Source organism: Schistocerca gregaria, chromosome 5 (assembly GCF_023897955.1).
Source record: "Schistocerca gregaria isolate iqSchGreg1 chromosome 5, iqSchGreg1.2, whole genome shotgun sequence".
Taxonomy (NCBI): Eukaryota; Metazoa; Arthropoda; class Insecta; order Orthoptera; family Acrididae; genus Schistocerca; species Schistocerca gregaria.
The window spans coordinates 462440226-462466793 of record NC_064924.1 but is presented as its reverse complement, the minus strand read 5'-3'; the positions used below and the strand labels follow the sequence as shown (position 1 = coordinate 462466793).

The 26568-nt window shown below is 39.9% G+C and overlaps 1 protein-coding gene across 3 annotated transcripts in view; it reads left to right on the top strand.

Moving 5' to 3' along the window:
- Positions 1 to 26199, top strand: part of LOC126272059 (EH domain-binding protein 1) — a 197302-nt gene extending 171103 nt beyond the window's left edge. For all 3 annotated transcript variants that reach the window (XM_049974582.1, XM_049974581.1, XM_049974583.1), the window contains 3 exons: positions 4549 to 4663; positions 14793 to 14891; positions 21437 to 26199. In XM_049974582.1, coding sequence (XP_049830539.1) covers positions 4549 to 4663; positions 14793 to 14874 — 197 coding nt within the window. In that variant the 3' untranslated portion in view covers positions 14875 to 14891; positions 21437 to 26199. The remainder of the gene's footprint in view (positions 1 to 4548; positions 4664 to 14792; positions 14892 to 21436) is intronic.
- Positions 26200 to 26568: the final 369 nt, after the last annotated feature.

The following is a 26568-nucleotide window of genomic DNA, read 5'->3' as shown; positions in this document are numbered from 1 at the left end:
CAACATAAAAAAACCTACATTATGGACAGGTAGACAATTTAAGAAAATTCTTTCTAGAACGAGCAGAAACTAGCAAAATACACAAAGCAATCACTCATATGTGATCTAAAGGGTTGTAGAAGTGGTTATGAAATTGCAGTGGTGTAGCCGATGTATTTATAACATCAACAGATACGAAGAAAGTAAATTGGAAAAAGAAAACACTACATGGCAAGCACCTGTATCATCTAACACAGCCACACATCGATCAAGACGCATCCAACACATGGCTAAGAAAAGGCAATATATACAGTGAGATGGAAGGATTCATGATTGCAATACAGGATCAAACAATAAACACCAGATATTACAGCAAGCATATTATTAAAGATCCCAATATCACAACAGATAAATGGAGACTTTGCAAACAACAAATAGAAACAGTAGATCACATCACAAGCGGATGTACAATACTAGCAAATACAGAATACCCCAGAAGACGTGACATTGTAGCAAAAATAATACATCAACAGCTTGCCTTACAACATAAACTTATAAAACAACACGTTCCCACATACAAGTATGCACCACAAAATGTACTGGAGAATGATGAATACAAATTATACTGGAACAGAACCATTATAACAGATAAAACAACACCACATAACAAACCTGACATCATACTCACCAATAAAATTACACAACTAATCGAAATATCCATGCCCAATACAACAAATATACAAAAGAAAACAGGAGAAAAAATTGAAAAATACATCCAACTGGCTGAGGAAGTCAAGGATATGTGGCATCAGGATAAAGTTGACATTATACCAATTATACTATCAACTACTGGAGTCATACCACACAATATCCACCAGTACATCAATGCAATACAGCTACATCCAAACTTATATATACAACTACAGAAATCCATAATTATTGATACATGTTCAATTACCCGAAAGTTCCTAAATGCAATATAACATATACCGTACAGTTAAAAGGAAGTCACGCTTGATCAAGGTCCGCGTCACTTTCTACTTTAGACCAGACATAGCATCTGAGATAAGAAAGAAATAATAATAATAATAATAATAATAATAATAATAATAATAATAATAATAATAATAATACTTAATTAAAACATAACTGGAAGTTGATTTTAAAACCATAGTATACAGCTAGGTATCCTGTTGGAATTGGCATGACATTACCTCCCTCCAACTATTAGGAGTCCGCAGCTCCTGGTCTCGCAGTAGTGTTTTCACTTCCTAAGCCTGGGGTCCCGGGATCAATTCCTTATGGGATCAGGGATTTTCACCTGCCTCGAGATGACTGGGTGTTGTTGTCTTCGTAATCACCACCACCACCACCACCACCACCACCATTCATCCCCATTACAGTCAGAGGAAGGCAACGGCAAACCACCTCCATTCGGACCTTTCCTAGTACGGTGGTGCACACCTCCCGCATTGTTCCCCTACGCTCTGTCAAGTACCATGGGACTTCATTTCCAACCATTATGAGGATTCACTAAGTCATGTATTTGGAGGGAGGGTGGGGGGTTCCTTGCAGCTTAATATTGACTCCTAACCATGGTACAACTTGACAATTTTCACAGTAATAAATCATTGCATTGCCAGATGTGGAAGAAATTACAAAATTACAATGAAAAATCCCAGGCTGACAAGGTCTAAACCACGTACCTTCGAGTTTACTCTGTTAAACTTAGCCATACAATATCGTCGTATAATTGAAAAATTTTAGAACTTCAGCCCTCTATTTAAGCTGTTATTACATATTCTTTATACTGAATACAGTTGTTTATTACTTCTTTAAAATGTGTTTTGAACTAATTTGATGATAAACAGCTTTATTGACTCACATCCATGACACTTTTAATACTCCTCTTATTTCATACACAACTTTCACAAATTATTTTATATCTGATTCAGTTTGCCCAGAAACATTTTTTTTTTTCCCAGTCCATGTCAAATGCATTGTCTGAGTACACAAATATTATGCTTTCTGCCTAGTCTTCCCAAGCAATCTTAAACAGCTATTAATTAATGTAGAGTAATGAAATGACAGGTATATACTTGTCTCAGTAACATTTTTTAAGTAATTAACATTTTCAAGATCACAGGTAAACGTGAGGTTAGTAATTGCGAATGTGAAATGCTGGTACATTAATAACTGGTGCAACCACCAGAAAGTTGTATGCAAGCATGCAAATGTGCGTGCATTTTGTTGTACAGTTGCCAGATGTCATTTCGTAGGATGGAATTCCATAGCTATTGCCCTTGGCCAGTCGGTACAGGTACGGTTAATGCCGGTTGTGGAAGACATTGGAATTGTCATTCGATGATATCCCATGTGTGCTCGATTGCAGAAAGGTCTGGTGATCGACCAGGCCAAGTGCAACATGTCAACTCTCTGTAGAGCAGGCTACAACAGCGGTATGTGGGCGAGCATTATCCTGTCGGAAAACTTACTGTGGAATGCTGTTCATGGAATAGCAGCACCACAGGTCGAATCACCAAATAGACGTACAAATTTGCAGACAGGGTGCACGGGATAACCACGTGAGTGCTCCTGCTGCCATACAGAATTGCATCCCAGACACACAACTGTATGTGTAGGTCCAGTGTGTCTGGCACGTAGGCAGGTTGGTTGCAGGCCCTCAACTGTCCTCCTCCTAACCAACAGTTGGCCATCACTGGCATTGATGCAGAACCCATCTTTATCAGAAAACCCAACAGACTTCCATCCTGCCCTCCAATGAGGTCTTGCTTGACATCACCGAAAACGCAAATGTGGGTGGTTGGGGTCAGTGGAATGTACATTACATGTCATTTAGATGTCGTTGAAGAAACCAATTTGTAGCAGTTCATTGTGTATGTAGTGCCAACTTCTGCTCAAGATGCTGCTGCATATTATGTTTCATGAGCCACAGCCATATGCCGAAAATGATGGTCTTCCCTGTCAGTAGTGTGAGGATCCCATCTGTAGCGCACTCTTCTTTCGACTTTACGTCCTCATGACCACCGCTGCCAGTAGTCGTGTACAGTAGCTACATTCACGCCAAGTCTTTCTGCAATATCATAGAAGGAACAACCAGCTTTTCATAGTCTTATTACACGACCCCATTCGAACTCGGTGAGATGTTCATAGTGGCATCTTTGCAACCTTAAAGGCATCCTTGACTAACATCAACTTAGAACACATCCAAACTCAAAGGAAACTAATACTCATGTCTGTTACAACATGTATTTACATCAAACCTTATTTACATTCTCAGAGTGGCACTACCAGCACCACTCCTATGTGACTGACATGAGATTTGAACAGACATAGTCGTTCCGATATAGAAACACACCTACCAACTTTCATTTGCGTCACACAACTCTTTCTTACTGTTGTGTGTTTTTTCTACATATTTTTAGGAAGTAATTGAGAAGTACTCATATTCAGAACACTCTGTTCCTTGTGTACATATTTGCCCTTTTTTTCATGTGCAAAAGATAATTGTATCTTTTGGCCATAGGTGGTAGCAGTTGCACAAATACTCTGGAACCTCTTGTTAATCGTTGCTCCTGAAACATAACGGTTATTCTGAGAGTGACAAATACCTGATGTGGTTATTCTGCAGAGGGTTAGATAAGTTGTAATCGGAGTTTATATGAAACATTGTACAATTCATAAACAGACATAATGTGAACAGATTTATCATATATGATGCAGAGGGTTACTAGAGGTTCAGTATCATGAAAATGGAGGTGTCAAGGCCTATATCACGTCAGTACAAGAACAAGTAAGTTCCCAGAACGAAGTTTGGAAAGTATGAGATGAGTTACTGGTGAAATTAAAGCTGTGAGGATGGAGTGTGAGTCGTGCTTGGGTAGCTCAGTCAGTAGAGCACTGCCCATGTAAGGCAAAGGTCACAGAGTTCGAGTCGTGGTCAGGCACACAGTTTTAATCTGCCAGGAAGTTTCAAAAACTAAGTTGTCAAAAAATTTAGGAACAAGTCATATGAAAAATGGAATGGAACATGTAACACAGACACTCAAACATAAGGGGAAAATATGTCATATTTTAACACAGTTGTTCAAGGTAGTGTCTACAAAAGAGGGAGTGTCACCAAAGAAGCAATTAGAGATTGACATAGTTTACAGAATAACCACTACATTACAATTGGCTGTTGTGGTGGTACAACTGATAGTGCTGTTGACATACATACTGGTGTGAAGTTGTTGCTGCAGAATACCAACAACACAGGCTGCACCACTGGGCTTGAGCAAATCAGAGTGAGCAATAAAGTGCAGTGCTGTTTGTAGATAGAAGTATGCCATCTGATGATTGTAAATACAGTATTCGTAAATTTGCAATTGTGCTAATGTTACCCATTGATGCTGCAAACTGAATGTGCTGTGTTGAATGAGATAATCTAACACGTCTGTTGGACACTTCTTTATTCAAAGCATGCTTTGACTTTTCAAAACTTTAAAATGTGGCATATGTAGAAGCAGCATTCATCTCATTATTTCAAATCATGTGTGTGTATTGCAGAGTGGCAGAAAACAGAAGAGCAGAAGGTGCGTGAAAATTTGCTGTTAGATGAGCTGGTAACCATTGTAAACAAGAGAGATGAGCTTGTCCATCATTTGGACACCCAAGAGAGAGCGTGAGTATAATATATTTAATTATTTCAGCATGTGTGAATGTACCTTGTAATTGGCAGTACGCTCTGTAACTAAGTGGTCAAGCTGGACCTAGTTATATGAATTGTCAGTTTGTTTTTCTTTGTGCTTTCAAATGTGGGAAATTGGGTGTGAGCCACCTGCTACCATTCTACTCTTTTGGCTAATAATTTTTTTCTTCTCCTACAAATAATTCCAATTATGTACATAATGTACATAGCAAGTGTATACAGAAAAGTCAAGTACTTAATTAAATAATACTTTACAGGAAACTTCTTAATCTGAAATAAATCAGTAGTTGAAGTTGTTACAGTGCCAAGTAGCTGGGAAAAAGTCATTAGTAATTAGTAAATCTGAGGAAACTTGGGTAGCTAGTTGGATAGCCATAATTCCATTCATTACAGCAGTCACTTTACCTTTTTCAAAAATTCATTAATTAAGAAAATATCCTCAAAGTTTTTTCTTGCCCTAAGCACTTTCGTCATTTAAGCTCTACAGCTTGTGTAATTGGCTGATTTGGTGTTAAACTTTTGTTGCCATGATTTTCCTGAATCATATAATGGATTTAGTTTCCAAATTAAGCTACTGATTAGAAAATAGTCCAGATTAGCAAAATTATGAAAATAGAAATTTTACGTGAACGTAGGTCCACTTGTAGGAATACAGTGTATCATTCAGACAGTACCTTGAATTTTTGTACTTTTGTGATCACTTAACATACAGTTAAACCAAAATATTATTGGACTGAATAAATTTACAACAGCACTAAATATCCACCATGCAGTATTATACACAAAATGTGATTATGGAGTTCACAAAATATCATTACATCAGTCTTTATACACACCCCAACCACATATTGGCAGTTAGGATTCAACCAGTGAATAGCTGTGTGGAACCAGCTCCTTTATTTGTAAAAAAAAATTGGAGCTAGCAGTCACTAAAGCAACGTATCTAACTCATATCTTGTAATCACAATATGTACATAAAAACCAGTGATGCTGCAGCTTGCAGTGTGGTTGCAAGTGCAGTGTGGTTTTTAGGTGAATACCAGGCTGGTCCCCACATCCTGCCTCAGTTACATGACTCACAGTCATTTGAAACACGTTCGCACTATTTCATGATTTACACTAGACGCAAACAGCTGGGGTGCTCTGATTCCATCTAAGGGTGTACGGGGTGGTGGTAAGAAGGGCATCCGGCCACTCCTTCAAATTAACCATGCCAAATCTGATTGTAACAATGCCAACCCTGCGAAATTTGCAGGTCAAGGCACAAGCGAAAGAAAGAAAGAAAGAATGTGAAAGTGAGATAAAGAGGAATGTTAGTTGTGAACTTGTTCAAAAGGTACCACAGAATTACTGTATCACTGTCAGACATCGATGAGTAGGATCGCTTGCTTGGTTGACTCAGTGACGTACAACAAACTGATAATTAGATGAGGGATTGCATAAAGAAATGGTCTTTGCTCACTTGGGTTCAAACCAAAGTAAATATGTCAATAAGTAAACTAAAAACCTATGATGTTGTTTGTGTTATTTCTTAATTTAGTTAAATAGTCCTAACAATTTTCAGCAACAGTCTAAGAATTTAAGAGTGCTACCAAGGAAGAATAAGCAACAAGTGACAAGTACATTTTGCACTGATGGGATGTGAATTTTGAGACTTTCGAAACATTTTGGGGGAGTGTTTCTCCTTTCAGGTAATTTGAAATGGTAGTAAAAGCTGTCACAGAGAAAGTACTTAATTTGTTCCAGATAATATATAATAATCGAGTTTTTTTTTGCGGCTAGTTAATGCCGCACGGGATTAGCCGAGCGGTCTAAGATGCTGCAGTCATGGACCGTGCAGCTGGTTCCGGCAGAGGTTTGAGTTCTCCCTCAGGCATGAGTGTGTGTGTGTGTGTGTGTGTGTGTGTGTGTGTGTGTGTGTGTGTGTCTTTAGGATAATTTAGGTTAAGCAGTGTGTAAGCTTAGGGACTGATGACCTTAGCAGTTAAGTCCCTTGAGATTTCACACACTTTTTTAAATAATGGGTGTGCATGAATATTTAAGAATACCATTTGAGAGCCCCGTTATGGACCAAGTGCGCCAACATGTGAAGGTAAGACCATTCTAATAATGGAATCGACAGAAGTTGCTCACTAAAGCAGATGCAGCACTTGTAAGTTACAAGGCTCTAGCAGAGGGACATTTTGGTATGGAAATGGTGGCAAATTTCAGTGTAGAAGTGTTTTTAATAGTTGGTTGATTTAGAAAGAGAAGTAAAAAGCTGTGGATCACCACTGAGATTTGAGTAGCTTTGTAAAAAAGCAAGAAGATCACATTTAACTTACATTCTGTGAATTAAGTTGTTATCGTGGTTTGGTGCAACTCTCCGTGCTAACAGTGCAAACCTCTACATCTCTGCATAAATACTGCAACTTATGTTCATCTGAAACCACTTACTGTAGTCAAGCCTTGGTCTCACTCCAATTTTTAACCCCTCCCCGTCATCCCCACCACACCTTTTGCTCCATTACCAAATTGACAATTTCTTGATACCTGTCAACGTATTCCTTGCAGTGCCACAAATTTGTTTCCTCCCCAATTCAGTTTGGTATCTCTACCTTATCCAATCCACATATGTAATCTTCAACAGCTTTCTGTTGCACCACGTTTCAAAAGCTTGTACTCTCTTCTTGCCTGTTCATGTTCATCGTGCACATTTCACTTCCACAAGAGACACCAGACAAATACCCTCAGAAAAGACTTTCTAACATTTACATTTATATTGTGTGTTACCAAATTCCTCTTTTTCCAGAAAAGCTTTTCTCTGTATTGCCAGTCTGCTTTTTATATTCTCTGTATTTTGCCCACCATAACTTGTCTTCCTGCCTAAATAATGCAAAAGAAAATGCATTAGCTACTTTGAGTGTCACACTTATTAATTTAATTGCCTCAGTGTCACCTGATTTAGTCTGACTACATTCGATTAATCTTGTTTTACTTTTGTTAATATTCATCTTATAACGTCTTTTCAAGACCCTATCCATTCCAGGCAACTGCTTTTCCAAGACGTTCTCAGTCTATCTCAGAATTACATCATCAGCAAACCTAAAAGTTTTTATATCTTCTCCGCAAATTTTAATTCTTTTTCCAAGTGTCACAGTTGCTCAGTGTACAGATTTAGTAAGCTACAACACTTACCTCGCTCCCTTCTCAACTACTGCTTCCCTGCCATGTCCTTCAAATCTTATAACTATAGACTGGTTTCTGTACAAGTTGTGAATAACCATTAGCTCCCTGTATTTTATCCTTACTATCTTCAGAACTTCAAAGTGTATATTCCAGTCAACATTGTCAAAAACTTTACTTAAACATACAAGTGCAAATGTAAGTGATGTAAAAGTAAATGTGTTGTTCTTGAATATATCTTTTAGATAAGTCATAGGTCAGTATTGTCTCGTGTATTCGTATTTTTCTTCAGAATCAAATTGATAATCACAGAGGACAGCTTTTAGCACTTTTTCCATTCACCTGTAAATAATTTGTGATAGTATTTTGCAACCATGACTTACTAAAATAATGGTTCAGTAATATCAATCCCTGCAAGCAGATGTCATCTCCAGAATTTTTACATTCTTCTTTACATCCTACTCCCAAGGTCCATCTTCAGCTGTAGTCTTCTGTTATTCTGTCATATTCTTCTCGGAGTGTCATATCTCTTATCTTCATCTGATTCCTGTATCATTCTGTGTTATTGTCTTGAAGTTCATTTTCCATGTATAGTTCTGTGTGTCTTCCTTCCCACTTTTCAGCCTCCCGTTCTTTGTTTAGTGCTGGTATGGCATCTGAGCTCTTAATATTCATGCAGGTGCTTTCCTTTTCTCCAAAACTCTCATTGCCTATAGACTGCCCATTTTTCTATTTTTTTATAAGCTGTATTCCCTATTGCCCTTCATTGGCAGCATTTTATTTATTTTTTGTACATTTGTAAATTAAATGCAGTATATTGTGTTATCCAATGATTTCTACTGGGCCTTGCCCTTTTTCCAAATTCATCTTCTGCTGCCCCCACTACTTCACCTATCAAAGCAGCTCGTTTGTCATCCATTGTATTCATTTTCCTAGTCCCAATCAGTTACTGCCTAATGCCCTGTTTGAACTTCTAATCATCCTCTGATGCTTTCAATTTATCTGCTCCCATCTCCTACATCTCTTACCTTTATGCAGTTCCTTCCATTTTAATTTGCAATTCGTAACCAATAAATTTTTATCAGTGTCCTCATCTGCCCTTAGAAATTTTCTCTAGTTTAAAGTTTGGTTTTGAAATATTTGTCTTAACATTTTGTAATCTGTCTGAAACCTTTTAGAATCTCAATGTCTCATCCATTTATGCAGCCTTCTTCTGAGATTACTAAACAAAGTGTTGGTGATGATGGAAGTTGTGCTCTGTGTGTGCGCGCATCCTGTACTCTCCAATTGAGTGTACAGGTGTTTTCTTTCCAGTTTTTGTCAAGTTTCCATTTTCTACAGTATAGACAAAAGATCTAAGTGTGTTTCTTTCATTAAATTATGCAAAACAGAATCTTATGTGGAAAGTCAGCTTGCATTTGTACGAACATTTCCTGGTGTAGACATTCCCAGTGTTTCAACAATACAAAACTTGGTGAACAAATTTAAAGAGGCTGAACGCATGTTAGACAAATGAAGGTCTAGTGTCCTTAAACTGAAAATGAATTAGATGAGGTAGGAGAGGCCTTCAAAAGAAGTCCGAGAAAATCACCATTCCATTCAACACTTCAGACTGGTGAGTAAGTAGTATCTGCTGTGCACAAACTCAAACTGAACCTCTACAAGGTAGTGGTAGTGCATCAACTGACTAACTCGGATATTGTTGCTCAGTGTCTTTATTAGAAGTGGCTGTTACAGTCCGTGCATGATGGGGAGGTTGATACTGAAATGCTCTTTCTTTCTGATAAAGTGTGGCTGCATTTGTGAGGGTACATAAATTCACAAAGCAGTGAACACTGGAGTTCTGCAAATCCTCAGCAGTTACATTGGCAGTATCTGCAGGATGTGAAAACAGGAGTGTGTTGTGCAGTTAGTGCAAGACAAATTATTGGACCAATCTTTTTCTGTGAAACTTTAACTTCTGATAGGTATGTGAACAATATACTGCATATCTCTCTCTCTCTCTCTCTCTCTCTCTCTCTCTCTCTCTCTCTCTCTTTCTCTTTCTCTCAAAAAGGGAACTAGCACCTACAGTTGTTTCATACAGGACAATGCAAGACCACACATCACCAATGCTTTTATGACAATAATATGAAATGTTTTGGATGATAGGGTAGTTGACTGGCCTCAATCATCTCCAGATCTAAAACACTGTGGTTCTTACCTTAATATTAAAATATCAGGTGTATGCATACAATCCCCATACACTCAAAACAGAAGACAGGGTTTGACTAGTCACTTCCCAAATTTTGGCAACCAAAATTCGGAGAATGAAGGTCCAAACCTGTGTCCAGCCATCCTGATTTAGGTTTTCTGTGATTTCCCTAAATCGCTTCAGGCAAATGCTAGGATGGTTTCCTTGAAAGGGCATGGCCGACTTCCTTTCCCATCCTTCCCTAATCCTATGGGACCAATGATCTCACTGTTTGGTCCCCTCCCTCAAATCAACCAACCAACAAACCAAAATTTGTCAGGTGTTTGGTAATGTGTTCAGAAGATCTCAGGCTGCACTTACCATGGAGGGACATCATTGGGAGCATGTGTTGTAAATAAAGGTGAGCTTAATTTAGTTAGACTGCTTCACTGTTTACACTCAACTTGTGAGAAGTACATGCTGCTATTGTGCAACGGATGCAGGGGGTGACAGCCAATAAATCTGCTGAGTGAGCTCTATGCTTCCCGCAGGCATTGTTTGTGAAACACAATGTACATGAATTTTGTTGAAAGGTCATTCAAAAACTCTAATGTTTGCTGTTGATGGTGATACAAACATACTAATCAAGGACTGAAACTCAACTTTACCATACATAGCCCAGATGGTAGATGAACTGCTTCACAGGCTACCCAGAAAGTCTTAGTCTTACATAGACTCGTAAGATATATAAAACCAGAGAACTGTCCTTCCGATACCACAGGCAAAAATTAATCCTCATCAACTAAAAGAAACATGGTGTGTAAAATCTCTTTCAAATGGTCCAGCTGGGTATAAAGTGAAAATGAAGTTGACATGCAAAAGTTCTGTTTTGCATGGTACCCACTACAAGTATTTCTCATTGTGTCAATCGAAATAATGTGTTGACTTTATTTGCATATTTACCCCTCACTGCTGTGTTCCGTTCTGAGGCAGTGCATCTAAACCAAATAAAATGTTTATTCAGTAGAATCAAGTAGTTAACCACACTTCTTCAGGAGGCAGTTTTAAGGATCTTGGAATTATTACACTCATTTTGCAGCACATTTACCCCATAATTGTACATTTGCTGGTGATATGATCAGTGTCTGCTGAACTGTGATTTTGAGAATGACAATGCTAAACAAATGGATAATTTGCATGTAGACATTACCTTCCTGCGAGAGCACAGAATGGAATTGTATAGCCTGGTGTAAAAGTCTTTAACAAGCTCCCAGCTAAGATGAAGAAAGACATTAGGCACCACTGTCAATAGAATATTTGACTGTTTTCTGGAAATAACCATAAATCGTTAATTATGTCATTTTATGCTCATAAGATGCTCAGTATTCTTTTACAAAAATGGAAATGAAATTCAAATAATTTGAAAGCCCACTAAAATGCTCCACTTGTGTCATGTGATGACTGTGACGTCACTGGCGAGCTCACTGCTGCTACTGTTATAAAGCTAATTCACAGTGATGCCTGTTTTGGAAATGAATTACAAATGGTGTGTAGTACCACACTGTACAAATGCACCCATTAAAAAAATTGATTTGGAGTGTTCCAGAGAATGAGAATGTGTGTAACAATTGGTTGCTCTGTACCACTATGTCGATGCTAAAGTTCCCTTACTTAAATTAAAAGTATGTTACAGTCTGAAGTTAACATTAATTTACCACCAAGATAGGGTTTCCCACTGCTACAAAAAAAGGATAGCATCAGTCGCTGAAATTAAACTCGTGGTAAAAATTATTACTCATTATTTGTAGTTCAGTTGGTGGAGCGGTGGACTGTCAAATATAAAAAATGATAATTGTAGGTTGCTGTAAAATCTAACTTGCAATAATATTTTAACTTATTTATAAAACAAATCAACAGTCCTTTCGAATGAAAACTACATCACAATTACAAAATTTCACCACATCAATTAGAAACAGAATATTATTGTGTTTTCCTTGGTGTTTACATGCACTTACATTTGCAATAGCTGTTCACACACACCTATTCAAAAATATAATTTCTAGTTAATATGACCACACACTTTTTACTTTATTAGAAACAATGTTGTTGTTTATATATGTATACTGTCCAGCTAGGATTCTTACTATTTAAGTTTTGAAGTTTCATCATCTTGCATAAAATGAAATTAAGTCTGCTTCAGACGCTGACATTAGTGTACACTCGCAAACGACACAGCCGTTACATTTGTATTGCCTGCAGGTCATGCGTGCTTCATATCTCTCTGCATCCAAAACCTTGTCGTCTTACACCTCATTGTACTGTCGCAGTGTGGTGATATCTATACTACTAGTAATGCTTTCCAAAACAGGTAATTGTTTGTAAGCAAAGTACATGCATTTACCCTCAGTTGTCCATTTTTCAGGTTACGATTAATGCCAAGCTATATATAATACATCCCAGCCTCGAAACAACTGCTACAATGAGTGCCTGCTAACACTTTTTTCATCTTTCGTAAAAATTTATGATCCTTCCAGGATACAAACCTGTGTTTATCTTAGCCACAGTCACACACGCTATCCATTGCACCACAGAGCATGTGCTTCTGGCAACATGACTACTGAGCATCTTGTGTAGCAGGAATCAGAATTAAGCTTTGCCAAGAATAATTTTATTGTGCTTTGGGTCATTTTTCATGACTGATAGTTGACAATTTAGATATAAGATACAGAACCATTTGCAAAAGTTCCACAGTTCCTTAATTATGTTGCAGGGAGCAGAGAAAAGAATGTCCGTCTTTCAGATATCACTGCCCTAAGTGAGTGGAGCATAAATGCATCCATTTTCGTAAGGTTTCCATTAATCGGTGTTCAGAAAATTCCTTTCAATTGTTACTTAAAAGTTGCAAATGCATTTTCCACCACTAAATAGCTAAATTATTTGCAGAAAAAATACGGAAAAATGTAGTAACTGTGGCTAACTTTCCTGTGGCACAAATATAGCTTCATCTGACTCCTAGTCTGTGACATCACCAGAGCTTCAGCCAATAACAGTGTTTTTGATCACTTGAGCAAATCTTGGTATTTAATGACTTTTAAGCTTTAATTACATAAAAATAAGAGATTTTGTGAGAATATTGGCCGTATTTGAATGTTATAATCAATCCGAATAACAGCAAACTGAACCATATTTTTAACATAAGAAAATAGCCTACTCAAAAGAAAATTAAAAGCTCATCACATTAGCCACTACTGCAAATTATCTGTTTAGATTAAAGTGTTTAAAATTCCTGTAAGTATTATATTTTAAACAACTTTCCATTATCACAGATGTAGGTAACTACTTTCTTTTAAAATACCAATGGATTCATGTCAACATAAAGAGATAAACAGCAGCTATTTAATAACCTGAAGAATAGCACTTCTTTTTTAAATGGCTACTTTTCTACTAATTCACTAGTTCTTGCTTAATTGAGGCAGGCACAAATACTATGATGTTGTTCAGCTGGATTCATTCCACGTACCTGAGGACCGTCCTTCATGGATATGTGGGAGACAGTGAAGACGTTAATTCATGTATTCAATATATAATACTGATTTTATTTCCCCAATTATTGTTGACATTCAATCTTGTGATTAGTGTAGTGTGTTCATTGTCCATTGGAGTTCAGTGTACTAATTGTATCCAGTACTTGCAGCTGCAACGTGCATAAACTGTATTGTATATTCCACAATGAGATTTTTACTCTGCAGTGTGTGCTGATATGAAACTTCCTGGCAGATTAAAACTGTGTGCCAGACCATACTCGAAGGCAAAGGTCCCGAGTTAGAGTCTCGGTCCGGCACACAGTTTTAATCTGCCAGGAAGTTTCATATCAGTGCACACTCCACTGCAGAGTGAAAATCTCATTCTGGGAACATCCCCCAGACTGTGGCTAAGCCATGTTTCTGCAATATCCTTTCTTTCAGGAGTGCTAGTTCTGCAAGGTTCGCAGGAGAGCCTCTGTAAAGTTTGGAAGGTAGGAGACGAGGTACTGGCAGAAGTAAAGCTGTGAGGATGGGGCGCGAGTCGTGCTTGGGTAGCACAGTTGATAGAGCACTTGAAAGGCAAAGGTCCCGAGTTTGAGTCTCGGTCCGGCACACAGTTTTAATCTGCCAGGAATTTTAGTATTGTATATTAATTGTTCTAGTCAAATAGTTAAATTGGTGCAAAGTAAAGAGTGAAGTACCACAAGTGCTCTCATGATTTTTAAAACAAAGGATAAAAATCTTGATTCTGCATTGTGTAATGCAAAATGTGTTATTAGACATGGATGATGGAAAGTTAGAAGACAGCATGCAAAGTTAAATAAAGTCCCTTCCTGAATAAATCTTTGGGAATTGAAACTGAAAAGTAATTATCCACGATAATGGATCCAGACCTCAAAAAATTTCTTGCACCACACTCTTAGCATAATCGAAGATTTATATCAGTGGGCTGCACCCTTGATATATTTAAAATTTATTTAACTAGAAGTCCTAATTCTAAAGCTAAAATTAAATAAGTTGTTATAGATCTGGTTGTAGCATTTACTATGTATCAGCTAATCAAACCACTTAAGAAACTATAATTTATTGCCATGATATGTAAGCATTTGTTACAATAACTTAGTGGAATGTTTGTGCGAGTACAATACTGTCATATTCTGATTTCGCTGAAAGTTTATGTGCGAAACCCAATTACTCTGTGTTTTAAGAACTGATATCATTACATTTTCTTTTATTACAGTATTGAAGATGACGATGAAATTGAGAGAGATGTTAGCAGAGTTGGAATTGGCCAACAAAACCGAAATTGTGTAATTCAGTGAAACGTCGCTCCTATAATGTAAGTAATTCCAAATTCATTGTATGTACACTTATTGCAATTGGTGCACAACTCTATAAAGCATTACATTTTGTTTTAATCTTCTTCTCCAGATGACTTTCTTGGTAAGTGTTGTATATACTAATAGCAATACTGACAAAGAAAGTGAATTAATTTCTGTGGAGAACTAAAGCAGCCCAGCCATCCATTTTGAGGTTTCCTGTAGAGCCCCTGTGCAACTTGAGGAAAATGTCAGGACGTTTTTTTCAACGAGGACATCACCTGTTTCTTTCATTTTTCTTCTCTGAATTGGCTATGTAGTGATGTGTGAAATTTTACTTTTTGACATCTTGTTAATTGGTCAGTAATGGAAGTAGGAGGAAGACCAGCTGTGGTTTGTTGGAAGTGACGCACATGTTCTCACTTGATTAAGGATATATTGTCCTGAACCAATAGATAAGTTGGGATTCTCAAACAATCATGAGAATCTTGAACAAGATTTACCTCTACCAGAAAAATTTGAAGAAGTAATGAAGACCTTTAAAAAACAATAAGGCTAGTTGGAGAGACTGTATTATAGCAGAACTTTTGAAATGGTCTCCACCAAAAATAAAAAATGAGTTAAAATTATTTATCTTTAAGGAAATTGCAAAAATGGAAAAAAAAATCCAGGAGATTGTAAGGTAGCCTCGATACATTCACTACAATAAGAAAGGCAATGAACAAAATGTTAAAAATTAGAGAGATTTCTTTTCTACCAGTTGCCTGTAAAATATTTTCCAAGATTGTACTTGACAGAATAAAAACAATATTGCATGATCATTTTGGTGAATATCTAGATTGTTTTAAGAATGTCAGATCATGTTCTGAACAAATATGTTATTTAGTCATTCACCAAAGATTACTGAATTCATAAGATACTGTATAATGTTTGTTAATCTCAAAAAGACATTTGATTGCTTTAACAGATAATGAACAGGTAAAACAATGTGAGAATTTGGTGTAAAGTCTAAATTAGCAACTCTAATCTCTCAAACACTTACAGATACAGCATCTAAAGTGAAATTTATAGGCAAAATACCTCAGCCCTTCTGAATAAACACAATTGCATGGCAAGATGATGGCATCTCCCCAATTGTTTTTAATTGTGTCAGAGAAAAAAAAAACAGTGTGAATGGAAAGTTGAATGAATATAAAATTTCACCATTACAGTTAGGAAGATTAAACAAAAAACTGGAATAAACTCTCAGATTTGTAGGTGACTTTTTTATACTTAATGTAAATGTGACATCTTACAGCACAAATTAATCGTTTAGGAGAAATAGCTAATAGGTCTGGCTTAAGAATTTCTGTAGGGAAAAAAATTTAAAAAGAAGTAACGAGAAAAAGTAGACCATACTTTTTGGCATTTATACCAAACGCAAAACAATAGATTTTCCATAAAGATCCTCAAATATTTGTGGGATAAGATGTCAACAAGAAATTTGATCCATGAAGTACAAAAGGATTTTGAAAAAAATAATATAAAAGCTGAATAAACAGCAACCAATGAAATTTTTAGAGAAAGAGTATTGAATCTGGAAGGATTCCAAAGAAGAAGAGTGAAAGCAACTGGTCTGAAGTGGTCAGAAGACACATCTTTTGTGACTCCTTCCATTAAGTGTGATACTTCATTGACATCTGTCATATTCGGAGGATTCACACTGTTGCATAGGACCAAAACATTCTGTATGAAAGACTGTGTCATTTCCCCATGACACTGTGCCCTGTTTATCATTATTTTTTTTTTATTATAGAAGTTATTGCTTCTAGCTATCAGATGTTTTCTCCAGTTTGGCCTGGAGTTCATCCCAGCTATTGAGCTTCTGATAATTATTCTCGAACCAGTGCTCGGTTGGAATATCTAAGTAAAAGTTCACATTTGCCAGACACTTATTATCATCCTACCTCTTGTATTTGGCAACCCAGTCAAATCCTGTCAAACATTTCATTGAATCCTGACCATTGTCCCGGGTGACACTGTTGGGTGCCTGATGTGTAACTGACTTACTACATTGTGGAATCCATTAGTTTGTTGAAGACACAGACGTCCTTTGGAATGGGGTACTGCTTGTATTCCATTTACTATCTGTGTACATGGCGGCTTTTACCTTGCATAATTGGAGCCACGGTGATATAAATCTCCAGAAAACTGTGTCACGTCATAACCACGACTGAGTCTAAATACAGAATCAGTGAAGTACAACACTTGGTACTGAAAGCGTGTTTATTTAGACCACCAAGAGACAGATAGAGCTGAACTCCTGGATGGAGTGTGCTTCTATTTATACAAACATTGAGTATTTTACAATACGCAAACATTTCAAACAGGAAAATTTGAGAAACTGTTTCAGAAATCATAAATAATAAAAGATTAGTGGTGGTTTGAACTAACAATCAGCAGCATGTCAGCCAGTGAAATGAACTGCTATGCAATGAGTTAAACAAGACAACTCATGGCAGTGTGATTTATTTGCCATTACTTGTGGATAGTCATTATCTTCATTATTAATGATGTGTACAATTCAAGAAATGAATTGGAAGAAACCTTTAAAGAATTTTCTTCTGAAATCATTACTGTGCCAGCTGCCATCATGACTTACAAATGGCATCTGCCTAACCTAAGTTTCTGAATGTATTATGAAAAGGATAGATTGTTACTCACTGTTCACTGGAGATGTGTTGCAGACCGGAACAATAAAGACTACTAAACAAGCAGGCTTTCGACCAAAAGGCCTTCTTCTGAATTGTACAGCATATGCTCCCCCTATCCCTCTCCCCTCCTATCCCTCTCCCCTCCTATCCCTCTCCCCTCCTATCCCTCTCCCCTCCTATCCCTCTCCCCACCTATCCCTCTCCCATCCTATCCCTCTCCCATCCTATCCCTCTCCCCTCCTATCCCTCCCCCCCCCCCGCTATCCCTCTCCCCCCCGCTATCCCTCTCCCCCCCCGCTATCCCTCTCCCCCCCACTATCCCTCTCCCCCCCGCTATCCCTCTCCCCCCCGCTATCCCTCTCCCCCCCCGCTATCCCTCTCCCCCCCGCTATCCCTCTCCCCCCCGCTATCCCTCTCCCCCCCGCTATCCCTCTCCCCCCCGCTATCCCTCTCCCCCCCCGCTATCCCTCTCCCCCCCGCTATCCCTCTCCCCCCCGCTATCCCTCTCCCCCCCCGCTATCCCTCTCCCCCCCCGCTATCCCTCTCCCCCCCCGCTATCCCTCTCCCCCCCCGCTATCCCTCTCCCCCCCCGCTATCCCTCTCCCCCCCGCTATCCCTCTCCCCCCCGCTATCCCTCTCCCCCCCGCTATCCCTCTCCCCCCCGCTATCCCTCTCCCCCCCGCTATCCCTCTCCCCCCGCTATCCCTCTCCCCCCCGCTATCCCTCTCCCCCCCCGCTATCCCTCTCCCCCCCGCTATCCCTCTCCCCCCCGCTATCCCCCTCCCCCCCGCTATCCCCCTCCCCCCCCGCGCTATCCCCCCCTCCCCCCCGCGCTATCCCCCCCTCCCCCCGCGCTATCCCCCCCTCCCCCCCGCGCTATCCCCCCCTCCCCCCGCGCTATCCCCCCTCCCCCCGCGCTATCCCCCCTCCCCCCGCGCTATCCCCCCTCCCCCCGCGCTATCCCCCCCTCCCCCCGCGCTATCCCCCCCTCCCCCCGCGCTATCCCCCCCTCCCCCCGCGCTATCCCCCCCTCCCCCCGCGCTATCCCCCCCTCCCCCCGCGCTATCCCCCTCTCCCCCCGCGCTATCCCCCTCTCCCCCCGCGCTATCCCCCTCTCCCCCCGCGCTATCCCCCTCTCCCCCGCGCTATCCCTCTCTCCCCCCGCGCTATCCCTCTCCCCCCCGCTATCCCTCTCCCCCCCGCTATCCCTCTCCCCCCCGCTATCCCTCTCCCCCCCCGCTATCCCTCTCCCCCCCCGCTATCCCTCTCCCCCCCCGCTACCCCTCTCCCCCCCCCCGCTACCCCTCTCCCCCCCCCCGCTACCCCTCTCCCCCCCCCCGCTACCCCTCTCCCCCCCCCGCTACCCCTCTCCACCCCCCGCTACCCCTCTCACCCCCCCCGCTACCCCTCTCACCCCCCCCCGCTACCCCTCTCACCCCCCCCCGCTACCCCTCTCCCCCCCCCGCTACCCCTCTCCCCCCCCCCGCTATCCCTCTCTCCCCCCACCGCTATCCCTCTCTCCCCCCACCGCTATCCCTCTCTCCCCCCACCGCTATCCCTCTCTCCCCCCACCGCTATCCCTCTCTCCCCCCACCGCTATCCCTCTCTCCCCCCACCGCTATCCCTCTCTCCCCCCACCGCTATCCCTCTCTCCCCCCACCGCTATCCCTCTCTCCCCCCACCGCTATCCCTCTCTCCCCCCACCGCTATCCCTCTCTCCCCCCACCGCTATCCCTCTCTCCCCCCACCGCTATCCCTCTCTCCCCCCACCGCTATCCCTCTCTCCCCCCACCGCTATCCCTCTCTCCCCCCGCTATCCCTCTCTCCCCCCGCTATCCCTCTCTCCCCCCGCTATCCCTCTCTCCCCCCGCTATCCCTCTCTCCCCCCGCTATCCCTCTCTCCCCCCGCTATCCCTCTCTCCCCCCGCTATCCCTCTCTCCCCCCGCTATCCCTCTCTCCCCCCGCTATCCCTCTCTCCCCCCGCTATCCCTCTCTCCCCCCGCTATCCCTCTCTCCCCCCGCTATCCCTCTCTCCCCCCGCTATCCCTCTCTCCCCCCGCTATCCCTCTCTCCCCCCGCTATCCCTCTCTCCCCCCGCTATCCCTCTCTCCCCCCGCTATCCCTCTCTCCCCCCGCTCCCGCCCCCACCCCTATCCCTCTCCCGCCCCCACCCCTATCCCTCTCCCGCCCCCACCCCAATCCCTCTCCCGCCCCCACCCCAATCCCTCTCCCGCCCCCACCCCAATCCCTCTCCCGCCCCCACCCCAATCCCTCTCCCGCCCCCACCCCAATCCCTCTCCCGCCCCCACCCCAATCCCTCTCCCGCCCCCACCCCAATCCCTCTCCCGCCCCCACCCCTATCCCTCTCCCGCCCCCACCCCTATCCCTCTCCCGCCCCCACCCCCCACCCCTATCCCTCTCTCGCCCCCACCCCCTACCCCTATCCCTCTCTCGCCCCCACCCCCCACCCCTATCCCTCTCTCGCCCCCACCCCCCACCCCTATCCCCCTCTCGCCCCCACCCCCCACCCCTATCCCACTCTCGCCCCCACCCCCCACCCCTATCCCACTCTCGCCCCCACCCCCCACCCCTATCCCACTCTCGCCCCCACCCCCCACCCCTAACCCCCTCTCGCCCCCCACCCCCCACCCCTATCCCTCTCTCCCCCACCACCCACCACCCCTATCCCTCTCTCCCCTCTCTCCCCCCACCCCTATCCCTCTCTCCCCTCTCTCCCCCCACCCCTATCCCTCTCTCCCCTCTCTCCCCCCACCCCTATCCCTCTCTCCCTTCTCTCCCCCCACCCCTATCCCTCTCTCCCCTCTCTCCCCCCACCCCTATCCCCCCTCTCTCAATTGTGATTAGAGTTTACCAAAGACAAAAGTGCCCTTGGCTTGAATGAAATTTTACTTTCCACCAGTGAATGTGTTCTTTTTTTTTTAAATTGCTGACAGATTGAAACTATTGCAAGACCAAGACTCGAACCTGGGACCTTTGCTTTTCACAAAATGTGCAGGAGAACTTCTGTGAAGCTTGAAAGGTAGGAACAAAGATACTGGTGGAAGGAAAATTGTGAGGGTAGGTCATCTCTGCTTGTATAGCACAGCAGGTTTGAGTTCCCTTCTGGCATACACTTTTGATCTCCCAAGAAGTTTAAAAGTCCTTGTGGGGTTAAGAAAGTATTGACCTTAATGTGAAAATGAAAAGGTAATATCAAATGCACAAAATGAAAGGAGGAGTTTATGTTAATTTAACCAAATGATAGGGCTTTGTATCAATTACAGGAAGAGGCCAAAGAGGTGACCTGTGGAGGATACATAATTCAATGATGAATAGAATTCCTGCACTTAAAGTTGTGCTTCTTGATCCACGTGCCCAGCCACTTTGATTTATAGTGTTAAAAAGGAAGGGTAGCTGGAAAAAATTCTTGCATCTTGTGTATGATGTCCTGACAGACACAATACTATGGGAAGTGGGTACAAGGAAAAAAGTATTGTTTGAAATAATGACTTATTATTTTTAAAAAATGATAAAAATATTTTCTTGTTTACCAAAGTCTGTAGTGTAACAGTATGATGTAAAATATCATTATGTAAATGGTAATTGTTGGAATTCCATGTCAAGTATCAAACACTGTAGTTAAAAATTTAATTTGTCCATATCTTCTGTTTTGTGCAAAGCTTATTCTTATTTCATTTTGTACAACTTTTCTGGCATTTGTAATTTAGTGAACAGCTGTGCTATAAACCAACATGTATTCCTTCACATTTAAACTGTGGTGTCATAAATTTTGGTGTCTTAGAAATTATTTTATCATGTGCCTATAGTGTAAGAGTAAGCAGTAATTTTTAATTATTTTTCTTTTTTCCAGATACAAGACTGTATATACATATATGGCTGTCATTAAAATATTGTGCTGCCAAAGATCACCATAGTCATCATTGTATCGCTGCTGTGTGCTCCTTGCTGGGTCTTGTTTTTACACTTTTTTAAAAATTGTACTCCATTATGTAATAAGAACACAAGTGTGTATATGTGCGACTGTTGTGGCTACCTAGAAATTAATTTGTGTTCTCTGTTTTTGTTGTTGTTTCTTTTGGATATGTGCAGATTCTGTCTTGGCACAATCACCCAAATCACACTTTGTTTCTTGGAAATACAGAGAGATGTTGAAGTGCACAATGAGTGTGCTTGCATGTAATTGGCAGAGACTGTGATTTATTTTGTGACGCCGAAGGCTTTCCCGGCGTAATAACTGATAATATTCTTCTCTGGTGTGCAGCCGGTTCATAATGTCATCTTGATACAATATTTCAGCGGTCCAACTGGCCGCCATCTTCAGGTGAGAGTGCTGGTACACAATCTCACCAGAACTGACTTCTCAGCGCATGCGGTGGCCCCTATAAAGGCCGCAGAAGGCCCACAATCCGTATGCAAGAAGGTGCCGTAACTGCCCTCTAGCGCAAGTAACCTTCTGCGGCCTTTATAGGGACCGCCGCTTGCGCTGAGAAGCCAGTTCCGGTGAGATCGTGTACCAACACTACCACCTGAAGATGGCAGCCAGTTGGACCACTGAAATGACGTTATGATCCAGCTGCACACCCAAGAAGAATTTTATGTGATTTATTTTATTTCTATGTGCTGCATCAGATTTCATGTCTAATACTTTTGTCTACAGAAATGTTGGTCTGTTTGTTAATTTATGTTAGGCCTTTTCTATTTTTTAATGTTGCTGCTGCCCTGTCAGACACATGTGATTTACATATTGTGCTTTGTCAAGTACTTTCTAAAATCAACATAGTCATAAAACGCAGTTAATACAAAAGAAATGGCTTAGTTAAGGGGACAAGCAAGTCACTAGCTGTCAACCATCACAGGACAGATTCATTTATTTAGTAGTGGTATTTTTAATACACAGTAATACAGGAACGTATAAGTTTGATGGTGTGTAAAACGTGGAGAAAATGAACACATTGAAAACATAGACAGCGAGTTAAATGTGGACTAATAAAGGTGAGAAAATATTTCTTGGATTTACTTTTACAGGGCTCTGAGTGATTTTTCCACCTAATTGTGAAAGTTTTCATGTCTTCTTGAATATAGATTTATAAAGAATAAGACAGAAAGCCTTCAAAATTTCTATCCTTTTTGGCTCATGAAGGTAATTGAACTTGGACAGCATGAGACTAATTCACTCTTGAATGATACCAGCATGCTGCCATTTTATGAGCTGATAAACAAGCAAGTTTGTTGTAAATAACATCAGATAGACTTGGGTGGGTTCAGCTGATCAAAATTACACTTTATACGGAATTTCATGAGTGTGTGCAAGCTGTAGATGTGTGGCATACTGCAGACAATTTACACATTGTGATACAAATTTTAAAAGAAAAACACCTGTTACAAATTTTAAAAGAAAAACACCTGTTGAATATAATAATATAAGAAGAATTTGTTTTTAGTTGGAGACAACAACAGAAAATATTGTCTAAAATGTGGGAAGATATAATTACAGTTGCCTTCTGGCAACCAGTACTCTTTGAAATATTAGAAAAACAATATGCCTTTCATTACAGTGATACTAGTAACAATTTTCTGTGTTTGAATTCAGAATAATGGAGCTATTATGTTCAATAAATTTCATTCATGTCTTAGTTAACAAAATAAATGTATTATTAAACTCTGGATTTGGTTAACATGTTAACAAATGCCTGTGACATGTCAGTCAATCATAGCTGATTCAGTCTTTCACACTGAAGGGTGGAAATACTTCAACTCTCTGAGTACAAAGTTCACTTGCTACATTAGCTGCTGTGACAGTCTCTTTAGGTCATGTGTCTGCTGGTGACATGCATGCTTGATTATTATTTTTGTGCACTGCAACATATCCTGCGAGATTAAACTGTCATGATTATATAAAAAATATTGTGTCAAAGCAAAAGGCATTGTGTAAATTCTCTCTCTCTCTCTCTCTCTCTCTCTCTCTCTCTCTCTCTCTCTCTCTCTCTCTCTCTCTCTCTCTCTCTCTCTCTCTCTGTCTCTCCCCCCCCCCCCCCCTCCCTTTTCCTCATTTTCTTAAAAAATTTATAAGAATGAAAAGCATTTCTTCTGACCCATCACAAGTTTGTGGGGAACAGTGCTCCATAATTTTTATTTTTCTTAAATGTTCAATAAATATCAGATCAGCATCAAGTTTGGTCACTGCTTCCGTACCATCTTTAAAGCTGCATATTTGTATAATGAATATTAATATATCAGCATTTTTTCTAGAAAATTTTACAATTTCATTATAAATTATGTTTCCATTTTATTGCTGTCATGTCGGATGTGAAATTTTAAAACCTTTTAAGCTGTTTATATATTAATTTATGAAACAATAGTTTACCATGTGGTTGTGACAAATTTTTTTTTTATTTGACGGTTGAAAGATGAATGAAACCATCTATGTTGTGATAATTACCCTTTGCAGTTTTTTGTATGATTTATTGGCTCTCCCTCCTTGCTTTTTGCCCAACATGTTGCACTCCTATTACATTTATAATGTTATACTCATTTTTGGTTAAATGTTTGTAAGTGGATATTTCATGCCTCAATCTAATGCCCAAAATGCACAAATCAATGTTCCATTTTTTTGTGCACTACTGTAAGACCACCCACATGTGTGTTGCAAGTTTTTAAAGTTCAAGGTTGTAAAAATATTGTTGAATGTGTATACAGTAGTGAATAATTTTTAATTTGAAGTGCAAATACTCACTAGCAACTACTTGTGTTACGGTCTTTTTTATTGTACTTGTGATAAGTTTTGTTCCTATTTCCATGATTGTGTGTCTGCAAAAGGTGAGACATTTCTTTCTTTCTTTCTTTCTTTCTTTCTTTCTTTCTTTTTTGTGTGTTTAGGATGTGAATGTGAGTCTAATCTCAGGAATGATGTGTGTTATTCATTTACATTTACTACATTTTCTTGTTGTCTGTCTGATGAATGCTGAGTTTCATTAGTATGTAGAATATGAAATATTGTGAAGTTATGATTTAAAGGTAATTATATTAATTTGTCTTGGATAAAGATGTATTTTTTCTTTATAATGCTTCTTGTAATTTATTTTTATGATAATTTTCTTCTGACAATACAATCTATTTATGACATAACTCTGCAACATATATCCATTCCTTACTGTAGACCATTTTGTGCAAGATATGATTTTTTTTCTTTGATTTATGAAGAAACTGAAAACTTACTCCATGTTTGTAACTGTAGCTTTTATGTAAGTAATACGTGTTGTAGCTGAGTAAGAAAACAGTATACAAATAAATATGAAATTGGCTGACGTTTTTCTGGTGTGACTGATAGAAGATACACTTTACAAGTAACATCAGTTTTTATGCACTTATTTCGATGAAAGAATAAGTCATACAATTATGTGTAAAATATTATTACATACGTGCCTGAAAGTATACATTCTATAATATGTACTGGTATAGGAAGTTCATCTGTATGGTGATAGTTTTTTGTGTGAAGGAAATTCAGTGAGTTTTGTCTTTTACATTATAAGCTTGAGTTTTTATAGAAATACATCACTTTAGCTGTAAAATAATACCATTATTTTTTATCATCAAAATTTAAGTTATACTGACATGCTTTAGTGTGTTATATTTTAAACCCATTATTGTGTGATTTAATTTTGCTGACACACATGGTTTATTTCAGCAGTTTTGTCAAGCAGTATGGGTCTTTTCCTTTCATTCCGTATTTATCATAACTTATAGCTTTGTGGGGAGGATCTACAGCTACAGTAAATTGAGTATTGTAAAGAAAAATCAGTAGTTGGAAGCTTTTGTTCTATTAACATTGTGCTTATAATGCTACTTGTATATTGAGTCACACCACAACATAACTTGTTCTATCTGTATATATTTTGTGAAACTGATATTTGTTAATGTCTATATATACATATAATTTAACACTCTTGTTGCAGAGTTATTTAGGCCATAAAAGGGAATTGTCAGGGAATACAAGCACAACAAATTTCAAGGTGGGCAAGTTAGCCTATATTCACAAGTGTAATAAAGAAAATTCTGGCTACTTACAAATTTGTGCCATATCTTGTAATATTGAAGATTTGTATCATAAAGCTTCAATGTAAACATTTTTAGTGGTATATACTCGTGTTACTGATTTGGTGTGTGCTATATATAGTGTGTACAATCTGTTGTATAGAAATTCCCAACAGTACCTTTTCGTCTTATCAAGATTATCTGTTAGTGTAAGATGCTATATTTATTTCAATTTGGATCACTACAGTTTGCCTACAACAAGGAAATCTAGGTTTTGTTGTCCTTAGTTTCATTTATGTGCTTAAAGTTGATAATACTCTTATTTCTTATTCACTAGAATACTCACTTTTTTTGTTTTACCGTCTGTGAAATGGGAAGCAATCTATGTCCATTTCAGAATTCAGTTTTGTACTTAAAATATGATGATGTAAATGATTGCACACATCACTGAATGAGCCAGGTTGTCATTTTTACTGTTGATTTGGTGCTAATGTTACCATAGTTCTTGCCATTTTATGTACAACTTTAAGTATAACTAACTAGAGTGTACATTTCAGAAAATAAATATTTGTGTACAATGGATTTCTTATTTTAAATTGTAGTAGCTGAGTGAAAGATGATCCTGTATATACTACTAAGTATATTCCCAGTATGCAAGTTATATTGAACTGTTTGGTCAGTGATGATACAAAGCATTTGTAAAAAATAGTTTGGGTTCTATCAACAAGTGTGACAGATGTCACCGTCAAGTTTTTATCATGATGAAATTGCAAATTTAAATGTTTGTGTTATGTACAAAATGACCAACTCTGTAAGACCAGTAAAGCCATGTTACCAATCAAGTATAAGAGGGCAAACTTTCTGATGTATGCACTGTGATGACAAAAGTAATGGGATCCCTCCTAATATTGCGTCAGACCTTTTGCCTGGTATAGTGCAGCAGCTCAATGT